Below are 12297 nucleotides of genomic sequence, written 5' to 3'. Positions count from 1 at the left end.
CATATGACCGAACTCGTTGTTTTACGTACCTAATTATAGGCAAAGAAATAACATAACTTGAACATAAAGAGGAGAAAAGAGAATGAAGAAGAAAGTTAACATAACCAAGGATATTAACACGAACGCGTATGGCTTAGAAACGACTTTGATTAGATTTTCCATTGAATGGAAGGTTTGCTAAAAAAAAAAAAATAGTCTAGTTTTTTGGGGATAATATATTTGTTGTACTCGAGAGCCCAAATTTTGGAAATGGTCCACTTCTCCTATTCTATATTCTACCTTCTTTAAAATATTAATAACCAAAAACAACCATTATTATTATTATTATTATTATTATTATTATTATTATTATTATCTCTTTGTTAAGTCAAAATTACCATCACTTTTAAAAAAGAAAATATATATAATTACCTAAACTATAGAACCTTAAAGATGAAAATTTCATATAAAAATTAGATTTTAGATTTACTTACCAGAAAATATATATTAAAAAAAGAGTGGTATTTATTTTGCCAAATTTTCAAGTGATTAGGTTTTAAATTTACAATTACTTCCCAACTAATAATAAAAATAAAATATCAAAGAAACCCGTAACCGACTCAACCTTTAAAAAATAAAGAAATCGTAGCCGTCGGTTAAACGGGTGTGATCTGAGTCGTTGATTAGGACAAAGCATCTTTTTCATTCGCCTCTATTTAAAGAATCTCATCGTCTCTTGAGCCGTGTTCGTACACATAGAGGAGAGGTTCTCTTTGCCTTTATATTAATTTTCTTCTTTTGCTGTCAAACAAAGACAAACAAAAAAAAAAAAAAGTTTCCAGATCCAAAATTACAAAAAAGATTCTTAAAAACTCCCAAATCGTAAAACTGAACAAACAACAAAACAAACGATCAAATTTACGAAAAGTCTCAATTTTAGAGTTTCTTCTTCTCTTGTTTGATTTTGTGGTTTGTACTTTGATCTGTGGATTGTATTTTTTTTAATAACATTTCACTCTCCACCCAAAGCACTCGGATTGATCTCTTGAATCATTGATCTATCTGCTGATTTGCTTCGATTCTGCGAAATTAGGGTTTTTGGTTTTTGTTTGTTCGATTCGATTTTTTTGGGTTAGTGTTTGTGTTGTGTTAGATGAACGATCAATCTAAGCTGATGAATCCGCCACCTCCACAGCAGATGATTGGTCAGCCTCCGCCTCAACAGAGGATGAATCCGCCGCCGCCGTCGTCTCAGCCACGGATTATGAACCAGACTCCGTTGTTAGGCCAATCTCATCCGATTTTGAGTATGAACCAGCAGCAGCAGCAGACACAGGTTATGATGAACAACAACCAGGCTATGATGATGAATCCACGCAACTTTAACCTTAACCCTAGCTTGAGCTCCGAGTATCAGCAGAATCTTCCTCTTAATAACTTTGGCTCGAAGCATTCCAAAATGATGCGGAACAATTGGAAAGGGAAGAAGATTACAAGTGGTGGTGACAAGAGGCTAATGATGGAGCAGCAGCAGCCAATTAGGAGGATGCATAACTCTGGGATCCCTATGTATAACCCTCAGCAGATCATACCTGGTTCTGGTAGTATTCAGGCTGGTCCTGTTGGTGGAGGTGGTTACAAGCCGCCGACTTTGAACGAGTTGCAGTCTCAGAACAGGTTGAAGACCAGGAAGTTTTATCCCAAGAAGAAGTATGGGAACCGATTTGTTCCTTTTGCTCCTAGGAACACGACTTCGTTTATTATCAGGGCCAAGAAATCTGGTGGAATTGCTGAGTTGGTGTCTCCATGCCCTGTGACACCTGCTGTGTTGCCGACTCCGATGTTTTCTCCGTCCAGGGAGGTGTTGGGTGATATGGCCAAGGAGGAGTGGGGGGTTGATGGTTATGGCTCCATGAAAGGGTTGATTAGGCTGCGAGCTGATGGAAATGAGTTGGAACCTTATGATGAGGATGATGAAGATGAAGGTGGATCGAGTGAGAGTGATGTGGAGGAGCATGTTGAGGTTGAGAGGAGACTAGACCATGATTTGAGTCGGTTTGAGATGATTTACCCAAACTATGGTGGGTCTGAGTATAACAATGTTTTGGAAAACCGAGTGGATGATCAGGATAGCCATATTGCTCAACTGGAGGAAGAGAACTTGACCTTGAAAGAAAGGTTGTTCTTGATGGAAAGGGAGTTAGGTGACATGAGGAGAAGGTTACAGTATCTTGAGAGGAGGGATATGGTTGCTGAAGATGCTAACGAGGAGGTTGTGGAGAATGAATCTGAAAGTGACGGTGATGATACAGGGGGTTCTGATGCACGTACTAGCGGTGAAACAAAGGAGAACAATGTAGCTGCAGAAGATGTTTGTATGCAGGATGTTGCGGCTAGGGATGGTGAGGCTACTGGGAAAGAAATTAACAACAACAGTAAGAGCAATGTGGTTGAAGCTAAATATAGCAACCATAAGATTGATGTGGGAAGCTCTGGGGAAAATGAACCTGCAGGTAAGGAAAAAGCTGAGACAGATTTTCGGGAAGTTTCAGGGGAACAATGTGAGGAAGCCAATCAGGGTATGGATCAGAGTAAGGATAACGAAATGGCTATTGAGAAGCTTGAAGATGCATCTGAGAATGATATTGTTGGAGAACAATGAACCATATGACACCTGGACCAAGGAAGCAAGCTGACAAGAACCCATGGTGATAGACAGAGTGAAGATGCAAAGTTGATGTGTACCATTGTCCCTTTGGAATAACGTAAGTCTCTTATATGCACAGGCGTTAGTGATGTATCTCTGCAGCTCCTATATGTCAATATGTGCTTGTCTTAGTAGGCGTAGTCTTGTTCCCTCTTCACTTTTGGTATCAGAGTTTAGGAGATTCGCTTTCAGGGGGGAAGTTCATATAAAGTCATGGTAAGCTTTTTAAAAAAAAACTTTTACTTGTCTCGGTTTTACTTTACCTCTATGATGGATGATCTGGTTCATCTTGTTGGTGATAAGATTTTCCCGGGGGTTAATAAGATTGTAGTAAAAGCGACAAGGTTCATTGTAGTGAAAGAACTTATGGATTTTATAGAGTTTTTATGTTTGTTTTATTTCTTAATGTATTTGGATGGTTCACTTTTAATAGCATAAAGCATAATATATGTGTGTCGGGGTTGAGACAGTTTGCAGAGAACTAAGCTTGAAGAGCATCTCTGAGCCGAATGCACATGAGGGAGTCGTTTGAACTGCAGACAGAATGAATGATGTTTATATATTTTGGATTCAGATTCTTGATACAACTTTGATCAGTATTTTGACTATTTTGGGATTGCGTCTGAGAAACAATTACGCCAACCAAGTTTTGGGCCCATATGGGTCAGCGTGTCGAGTTATTTAATGTCCACGACAGTGATAAAAATACAAAACAACTTTTAATACATAAAACAGTTAATATTTATTTAAATGACAAAATATTAATTGTGCAAATCTAATATTTATGTAGATTAAACATTCGTTTTCTGTTTAATACTCTTTATTGTAAAATTTATGCTACTAGTAATATAGTTTTCTAAACTATTTTTGACTGATTAATTTGTTGACTACAAAAATAGTGTGAGGTAGAGAAATCACTGATGTGCTTTTGAGTATTTGCAATAATAATATATTATCGAGGGATAACAAAAAAATAGTATGTGAGGCATCCAGTTGGAGTTTACATAAGCAAAGCAATACTAACAAAACAATTAAGAATACATATAAATACTAAAATGCATGTGGCAAGACTTTGCGCCATCTTTTATTTGGCATGCTAATAAGTAATAAGCGTGCCTAATGCTAAGAACAAGAAGTGGGAGTGTGTGGAACGGTTTGGACTATGCACTTTGTAAGCTAAAAATAAATTATTAAAAAATCGCCGTAAGTTGCAAAGTTTGAGGAGGAAGTAAAACTAAAGAGCATAATAAATGACTATTACATGGAATCTACCATCAAGGTAGTTTTCGAAAGCTAGTATGTAGATTTCAACGTATATGATATTATCTTTGCCATATTGGGTTCTTAACAATCGAGTTTAAACTTTAAAATAGCATTTTTCAAATATGTGCAAGTACAACAATATAGCCAAAGATTGTTGAATATAGTAATATATATGAAGTTGGAACCATCGAATCAGCTAAATATTAAACATGCATAACTATTTAAATATTCAATAAAAACTGTTGAAAATTATATATACATATCCCCAGAATGTTTTTAGATGTTACGTTGTTTTGGATAAGTCATGGACTTAGAGAACTTGTGAACAATTTGTATCTACTTGGATAAGTCATGGACTTGGAGAACTTGTGAACAATTTGTACCTACGCAAATATGACAAGCACTTACATATAGAAAAATCGTCCAAATTTTCATATAAAAAGAACTCAACAATTGCAGCCTCAAAATACATACGAGTGGGGAGAGTTGTTTAACACCAAATCCACTTGCGTTCTCAGAATACATTAAAATAAAATACTATTGACACAAAGTTGACTACATGATGTTAGATAGTAAACTCAGTCACTTATTTTAGTGGATTAAACGTAAGATCAAACCGGCCAACTTACTAAGTAACAAGATAGAAATTCATGAATCTATAACTTAAATGGCTTTAGTGCCTAATCTTACAAAATGTTCGTATAAAATATATATGGAGTTTAATGCATCCTCTTGAGCATAAGAAACCAATCTTTGGAAGCCGCCGCACGTCACCATGCACTAATCATTCTCTTAATAGCCCACTACACAAGAGATGAGCCCTTGATATCGTTACTATCTAGCTTTGTCTATAAATAGAACCAAACGATTCGTGATCTAAATAAACTATCATTCTAGTATAAGTCATTTAAACAAGCCATCGATCTAGACAATGAAAACACAAACGGCCAAGGTGATGGGTGGACATGTCTTGCTTACTGTTTTCACTCTATTTATGCTTTGTTCAGGGGTTAGCGCACAGCTAAACCCTGAAATTTATGCTAAATCGTGCCCCTCACTTGGACAAATCGTCCGTAACCAAGTTACAATCGCCATGAATGCCGAAAAACGGATGGCTGCGTCTCTCATTCGTCTTCATTTCCACGACTGTTTTGTTAATGTATGGATTGCTAGCTTTACGTAATTATTTTTTTCTATAAAATTAATTTTTTATACGTTAAGACATTGTTACAAATGTTCCGAACACGCCTGTCATCAGTTTCCTAATACGTAGCATGACTTTTTCAGGGGTGCGATGCGTCTATATTGTTGGATGGAACTGACAGTGAGAAACTCGCGATCCCTAACCTGAACTCTGCCAGAGGATTTGAAGTAGTTGATACTATCAAAGCCGCTGTGGAAAACGCATGTCCTGGTGTTGTTTCTTGTGCTGATATCCTCACTTTGGCCGCTCGCGACTCCGTTTCCTTGGTAAGCCTTTTTAACAACCATCTAAACCTTAATATATATACTTTATTAGAGATTATACTAACTTTTGTACAACACGAGAGAGTAAGGAACAACTATTTATAATATGACCAAGGTGGCGATTATTTTTAGTAACAAAAAAAAAACAAAAAATGGTTAGGTATAAATGTAATTAATGACGACTATCTTTTGTTTATTAACGTACGGGTTTCAATGGCAGAGTGGAGGGCCTAGGTGGAGAGTAGCATTAGGAAGAAAAGATGGATTGGTGGCAAATCAGAACAGTGCAAACAATCTCCCATCTCCTTTTGAACCTTTAGACGCTATTATTGCCAAGTTTGTAGCCGTAGGCCTTAACATCACCGACGTCGTAGCTTTATCAGGTTCAACTCATTTTTCTAATTATAAAATATAAACCTTGGTCAGTCTTTTTTTCTTCTTCTGACTACTTATCACTTCTTTATCCTCTTTTTTTTAAATTACAAAGGAGCTCACACCTTTGGACAAGCAAAGTGTGGTCTCTTCAGCAACCGGCTGTTCAACTTTACCGGGGCAGGAACTCCAGACGCAACACTTGAGACATCACTATTGTCTAATCTTCAATCAGTTTGTCCCCTCGGAGGTAATGGAAACATAACAGCGCCCCTTGACAATGGCTCTACGGACGCCTTCGACAACAATTATTTCAAGAACCTACTCCAAGGGAAAGGTCTTTTGAGCTCTGATCAGATTCTGTTCTCGAGTGAATTGGCCGTGAACACAACAAAGGGACTAGTGGAGGCTTATAGTCGGAACCAGTACTTGTTTTTCAGAGACTTCACTTGTTCGATGATCAGAATGGGGAATATTGCGAATGGAGCTAGTGGGGAGGTTAGGAAAAACTGCAGGGTTATAAACAATTAATTAGTATGTGTGTGTTTTCTTTTTTTTTTCTGTAATGTTTGGGTGTTAATCAATCTCATGTGTATCACAATGATCGCGTGTGTAATAATAATAAAAATTTCTCGGGCTTTGGATGATTTGGGAAACCTAAAATCAAACATGTTTTCAATCTATAGCTATTATTAGCTTATTCAAGTAAAATAAGCTATTTGAAATATCAAGATTTTGTATAACCATATTTTCTATCTAGCTATTATTATACAACTAGAAAGGAGCAGTTTTTGTATAACCAGATTTTCTGTCTAGTTACCAAATAAAAGATGCATTTTTACTCATTGAAATCCAAAAAAATAGAAAGAAAAAAAAATGTATATAGTTACGAATATATGTAACATAAAAGAAATTGAATATATGTAAACAAAATAAGGTCAAAATTGTACATGCATTTTTAGTTTTTTACTCATATAGATCATTACGATATATCAAATTTTTAATTTCTTCAAGTCAACTGTTCTGGCTTTGCTATTTTTTCATACATAGCGTTAAAAGTTTTTTTGGTCCTTTCTCAATCATATGTAGTTCTTCTTTTTTCATGACGTCCACTGGCAGACATTTTTATCCATTATGTATTCATCTAAATAAAATTAATATATTTACAGTTAGACTATATAGTAAATTAATATATAGTGAAACAATCCGTAATTAATTAGGAAAAAAATCATACGCACATGCACATATATTATTTTCGCTGTACGTCCACTAAATTAAAATTTCATAATTTTCTATATGTATACTTTAGAAAATCAACAAATGTTAGTTACTTAATTGAATGCTAATCATTATCCTATGACTTTCCGAGTCCTACAAAAGAAAAGTAAAAGTCTAGACACCTGACATGTTGTTTAAAAGATGTAATTTTTTCTTCAAACATTAGGTACAAGCTCTCTATAAAAGACTACGTAAGTTTTTCATTTTATCATCAATCCACAATATCCTCTAAAGCTTAATTCTTATTTCGATCCCTCACTTTTATAACAAACAAAGGGAGACCACAAATAATGGGTCTAAATAAAATTATTCCATTTATTTTACACTTGATTTGGATGTTTGGGGTTTTGGGCAATGCTCAACTTAGCTCTGGTTTTTACTCGACGACCTGTCCTAACGCCACAGTCATCGCTCGGGGTTTGATCGAGCAAGCTAGCCGTGGCGATGTCAGACTCACTGCTAAAGTCATGCGTCTTCACTTTCACGACTGTTTCGTGAACGTAAGCTAGATCTGTTTCTATTCATTACAATATGTTATGCTTTTGTTTTTGGTTTAATAATGAAACCGACCGTTTAATCCACATTCGTTCTCATGACTCATGTTGAATATCTAAAGTAGCACATGTGTGAAGGTTTATGCATGAAAGCTAACTCAGACATGACTTTACATATTTAATTAGGCCGCATTTATTTTTGTTTTTAGGTTTAATGGGTTTTTAATAGTTCATACTCGTTTTAAAGGGGGATGGACTTCAAATCGAAGGAAGATTAGGTTTTGAGTTTTGCATTAGTGCATGGAGTCTTTTTCAAGGTCAAATTTAAAGTTTCTTGACCCTTTTTTTTTTTTTTTTTTTTTTTTTTTTTTTTTTTTTTTAATGATTGTCATTAGTTAAGCTTGGTTTCATATATATTCAGAAACTAACGGTCTTTCTAAAACCCAAATTAAAATAATCGTTTTTTTTCTTCTTTCTAATTACAGTATAAAATAAGAAAAGTATAAACATATAGATACGTTGTCAAAAAAAACATAGTTATATATGTTTATTTTAGCTGAATTAGGTTTCCTTTCAAAACCAGATATGAATAAAATATTGAAGTCATAGTGTGTGAATGTGAATACAGGGGTGCGATGGTTCAGTTCTACTGGACGCTGCTCCTGCTGATGGAGTAGAGGGTGAAAAGGAGGTTTTCCAAAACGCGGGTTCTCTTGGCGGATTTGAAGTGATTGATGATATCAAAACTGCTCTCGAGAATGTTTGTCCTAGTGTTGCTCTTGTGCCGATATCCTCGCTATCGCAGCTGAAATCTCTGTGGCGCTGGTAGATAACATAATGCTCCAAATTTATATGTGATGTTTGTTAAGAAAAAAGATAATAATAATAAAAGATTATAATATACCAAAATATATAATGTTTCTTTTTTGATATTTATATCATATTTAAGGCGGGAGGGCCATCATGGGACGTACTGCTAGGAAGGAGAGATGGCCGGACGGCTATCCGTGCGGACGCTGTGGCTGCACTTCCAATGGGATCTGATTCTCTCCAGATTCTTACTTCTAAATTTTCCGTACATAATCTTGACACTACCGATCTCGTCGCTTTATCTGGTAATGTACTTCCGAGTCTTACGATATTAATATCTTTTTCATTTTGTCATTAATTTTTTTTCATCTCAGAAATGTAGAAAGATCAAATACTTGAGTAGTACTTTGTAACAATATATCTTAAATAATAACTATGAATCGTAATAATGTACATGTAGGTGCTCATACCTTCGGGAGGGTTCAGTGTCGAGTGATAAACGATCGTTTGCACAATTTTAGTGGTAACAACGGAGAGTCAGATCCGAGTATTGAACCGACGTTCTTGCTAACGTTGCAACGACAATGTCCGCAAGGCGGAGATCTCACTGCGAGGGTGAATCTTGATCCTACGAGCCCCGATTCATTTGATAACGACTATTTCAAGAACCTTAAAAACAACCGTGGTGTGATAGAATCAGATCAAATCTTGTTTTCTTCGACAGGAGCACCTACTGTTTCTTTGGTGAATCGTTTTGCTGATAGCCAAAGTGAGTTTTATAGAAATTTTGCGAGATCTATGATCAAGATGGGAAATATAAGGATTCTCACAGGAAGTGAGGGAGAGATTCGTAGAGACTGCAGAAGGGTCAATAAATAAGTACTTTTGCATGTTCAAATGATCAAACGTTACTTGTTGTTATACATGAGACATAAGTGGTATTTGTGCTTTCTCCACAACTGTTTTTTTTTTTTTTTTTTCTGATTTTGATTTTGTTTCACTGTTTAGTTTGCCATTGTTACTAGTAATTGTAAATCTTACATAATATTTTTCTTTTATGAAAATACGAATACATATCTAAACCACACTTTTTCAGTATTATATATATGTATCCACTATTTTAGTCCACCGATGATCAACTCCCATGCATCTTATGTTTCATTAGACCGATTCTGCGGCGTGACGGGTAAGAATAAATCAGATCTGAGGCATGAGTCGCTTGACCTATTCAAAAGGTATGTTTTTTACCTTCCTCGATGAGTGAGTATATACCGTTTTAGCTGCAACGTAGGTAATTCCTATATCTATATGATTCTTCTTTTGTTTTAAGCATGCGTTATCGTTGTTTTCGTCTTTTAAAGATTTTCTTTGATCGTATCTCGACTCAATATTCTGTGACGTATGTGTTTTTATCGCTAATGTACTACCCAAATACTCCATCCGTTTCAAAATATAAGATGTTTTAACTAAATCACGCAGATTAAAAAGTCTTTACTTTTAATAAATTCAACCAATCATAAACAATACTGCATAATCTAAAATACTAAACTAATCTAAAAATTGCATAGAAACTTGAAAACATCATATATTATAAAACAAAAAACTTCTCTAAAACATCTTATATTTTGGATTTGGAACGGAGAGAGTAGTTAAATTCAAGTTAAAAATGAAATGTGATTTAAAATTTGACATATGATCTAAAATTTGATGAAGATCGATATATACTACACCAATATATAGGGAAAAATGTTGCAAAAATTGTCCTTTCTAACTTATTGTTGTCACATGTACGTATTTTAAACAAAAATGAAAAGACGTACATGTGTATTCTTTTTTAGTCGATATTAGCATATTCTAAATTATTTTATTTGCTTTTAAAATATCATTCTGACTTGGGAGAAATCATATACGCAAAGCCAGTGATATGTGTTCGGTTGAGAACTTAAATGTCACAGAAAACGAAATTTCATTTTAATATTAAAAGACATAAATTGACCATTATCTTTTCATTTACTATTCAAATCTCTAAGATAGTTGACTCTTCGATAGTTGTAGTTTTTTCTTGGTCCTCATCTCTCTGATTATAATTAGTTTAGCCATTTCTATTTAGTTAGGACGATTTGGAAATTTGGCTCAATTATAGTGGGACGATGTCGCTTTCAGTCCTGCGTATAAAATATCAGACTCTAGAATCTACCTCTAACTTAATAAAGGAGTGGTGGGAATGTAATCAAAATACGTCGATGTCGTTTTCTCATAAAACAAGCTTGAAATTAAAGATAACACTTGGTATTATTATAGTAAATGATGGATCAAAGTTATTATATTTGTATAACTAGAAAAAATGCAACGTTTTCGATTCAACTATTCTGCTGTTTCCAACTCTTGAAAAAGTAGGTACGTAGCTGAATCAATAAGACTAAAACTGTATATTCTAGGAGATCAGTATGACTTCATGGAGCCAAACTAGAGATTCAAACAAAAGCTCTATATGGAAATCAGTATTTTTTACTACTTTCAGTAGAGTGCACTTGAACGCAAAAGCAATGGCAATTTCTTAGCAAAAAAAAAAAAAAAAGTTGAAAAATCACGGAAATTATTACATAGACAATAACAGCCCCCCCACTTGTCAAAGAAGACAAAAAAACCACTACTTCTATTCGTTGTTTAAGTCAATATACACACACAATACGCACCATATTCACATCTATTACACAAGAGTAATTAATTTAGCCCACCATTCATCCATCAAACTTTCCTGTTGCATCCAAAAATCTCAGTCCAATATCTCATTTTCCGAAAGAAAATTTACAAGAAGAAGAAGAACATACGCTGAGACAACTTCATCTACAACATATATAATCTCTTGATAAGACCTTCGGAAAAAGTTTCATTCCTACACATATTTAAGTTCACATGACAGACTAAAATCTGTCAAAGTACATACAATCTCTTATTACCGTAATTAAGACTCAGGTGCTTTAATATTTTACATGGCTGTTCCATATCTAGTTAGGGAAATAACTAAAGCTGGTGGTCATAAACTTTGATCGATCTACTTACCCCCAAAAGGGAACCACCTCTCCTGGAAATCAGACTGGTACGAGACCATGAACAAGATGAGCACGAGCACGGCTGCTACACCCCAAGGGGAAGAACCGGCACGGTGAATAGAGTCTTGTTCAGGCCAGGGGACGTAGAAGGAAAGGCCGCCGGAGAAGAAGTGGACGAGGAGGAGGAGGAAGAGAGGGGTGAACATGAGGATGAGCTTGAGCTGGTCCAGGGTGTCTTCGAGGACGGACTCGTAGTTCAAGTACCATGTGAGGGAAAACACGAAGAAGACGACGATGAAGAAGAAACAGAGATGTGGGTTTGGGAGAGAGAGGTAGTCTAAGTACGATGAGCCGTAGTATGGTGATCTCGCCATGCCTTGTTCTTGGTCTTCTCTGGATTTTTTGATAAAGAACAACTAGGTTTTTAGATTGTGTAAGTAAGATCTAGATGACTCTTGTATGTGTTGTGTGTAGATATATAAAGAAGTAGATTATATCTTTGGAGAGAAGAAAAGAGTAATATGCATTGAACGGGTGTAATTTTTTACTTTATTTAATTTATTAAAATATTTCAGGGCTTTTCGGGTGTTGAAGTGGTCGGTCGAGACCACGTGGACATGATGTTATGGGTGTTTGGAATTTTGTATTAATAACACTTTGGGCCCTTTTTTAAAGAAACTTAGTTATTGCTTTTGAATTTAAAGCCAAATAAAGCTTAACTAAAGTGGTACTTTCACGTCATTATTCGTATTTGTAAACATTAAAAATTAAAATAAAAGGTATGTGCAGTGTGCTCCAGGCTAAAACTTCTTATCTGGATGGATGCTATTCAGCTATATGGTTCTAACTTCTATTTGGATCGCTTGAATTATTG

At 35.2% G+C, this 12297-nt stretch overlaps 3 protein-coding genes and 1 pseudogene across 4 annotated transcripts; 3 read left to right on the top strand and 1 right to left on the bottom strand.

Annotated features, from left to right (window-relative positions):
• The first annotated feature begins 713 nt into the window (after positions 1-713).
• On the top strand, positions 714-3084 carry LOC104736059 (uncharacterized). Its single transcript, XM_010455978.3, has one exon. It carries the CDS (start codon positions 1133-1135, stop codon positions 2639-2641), a length of 1509 nt encoding a protein of 502 aa, XP_010454280.1. The 5' UTR covers positions 714-1132; the 3' UTR covers positions 2642-3084.
• Positions 3085-4773: 1689 nt separating this feature from the next.
• On the top strand, positions 4774-6435 carry LOC104736058 (peroxidase 59-like). Its single transcript, XM_010455977.3, has 4 exons — positions 4774-5108; positions 5237-5419; positions 5637-5799; positions 5904-6435. The coding sequence occupies exons 1-4, from the start codon at positions 4881-4883 to the stop codon at positions 6317-6319; spliced, it is 990 nt and encodes a 329-aa protein (XP_010454279.1). The 5' UTR covers positions 4774-4880; the 3' UTR covers positions 6320-6435.
• An 871-nt stretch (positions 6436-7306) lies between these two features.
• On the top strand, positions 7307-9455 carry LOC104736057 (peroxidase 58-like; annotated as a pseudogene). The gene is made up of 4 exons (XR_015578510.1): positions 7307-7566; positions 8189-8385; positions 8510-8675; positions 8831-9455. The product of XR_015578510.1 is annotated as a peroxidase 58-like (transcript).
• A 1902-nt stretch (positions 9456-11357) lies between these two features.
• LOC104736056 (uncharacterized) lies at positions 11358-11940 on the bottom strand. The gene has a single exon (XM_087482244.1). The coding sequence runs from the start codon at positions 11795-11797 to the stop codon at positions 11426-11428; it is 372 nt and encodes a 123-aa protein (XP_087338370.1). The 5' UTR covers positions 11798-11940; the 3' UTR covers positions 11358-11425.
• Between the last annotated feature and the right edge of the window lie 357 nt (positions 11941-12297).

This window comes from Camelina sativa, chromosome 13, assembly GCF_030686135.1.
Source record: "Camelina sativa cultivar CO46 ecotype springtype chromosome 13, ASM3068613v1".
Lineage (NCBI taxonomy): Eukaryota > Viridiplantae > Streptophyta > Magnoliopsida > Brassicales > Brassicaceae > Camelina > Camelina sativa.
The sequence above is the reverse complement of the archived record's forward strand: the minus strand, read 5'-3'. Positions and strand labels throughout refer to the sequence as shown.

What these genes read in the sequence shown, in the direction of transcription:
- LOC104736059 (XM_010455978.3), top strand. Translation starts at nt 1,133, where the DNA reads ATGAACGATCAATCTAAGCTGATGAATCCGCCACCTCCACAGCAGATG.
- LOC104736056 (XM_087482244.1), bottom strand. Translation starts at nt 11,797, where the DNA reads ATGGCGAGATCACCATACTACGGCTCATCGTACTTAGACTACCTCTCT.
- LOC104736058 (XM_010455977.3), top strand. Translation starts at nt 4,881, where the DNA reads ATGAAAACACAAACGGCCAAGGTGATGGGTGGACATGTCTTGCTTACT. An exon ending in CTCGCGACTCCGTTTCCTTG is followed by an intron (nt 5,420 to 5,636) that starts GTAAGCCTTTTT and finishes TTTCAATGGCAG; the next exon opens with AGTGGAGGGCCTAGGTGGAG. An exon ending in CGACGTCGTAGCTTTATCAG is followed by an intron (nt 5,800 to 5,903) that starts GTTCAACTCATT and finishes TAAATTACAAAG; the next exon opens with GAGCTCACACCTTTGGACAA.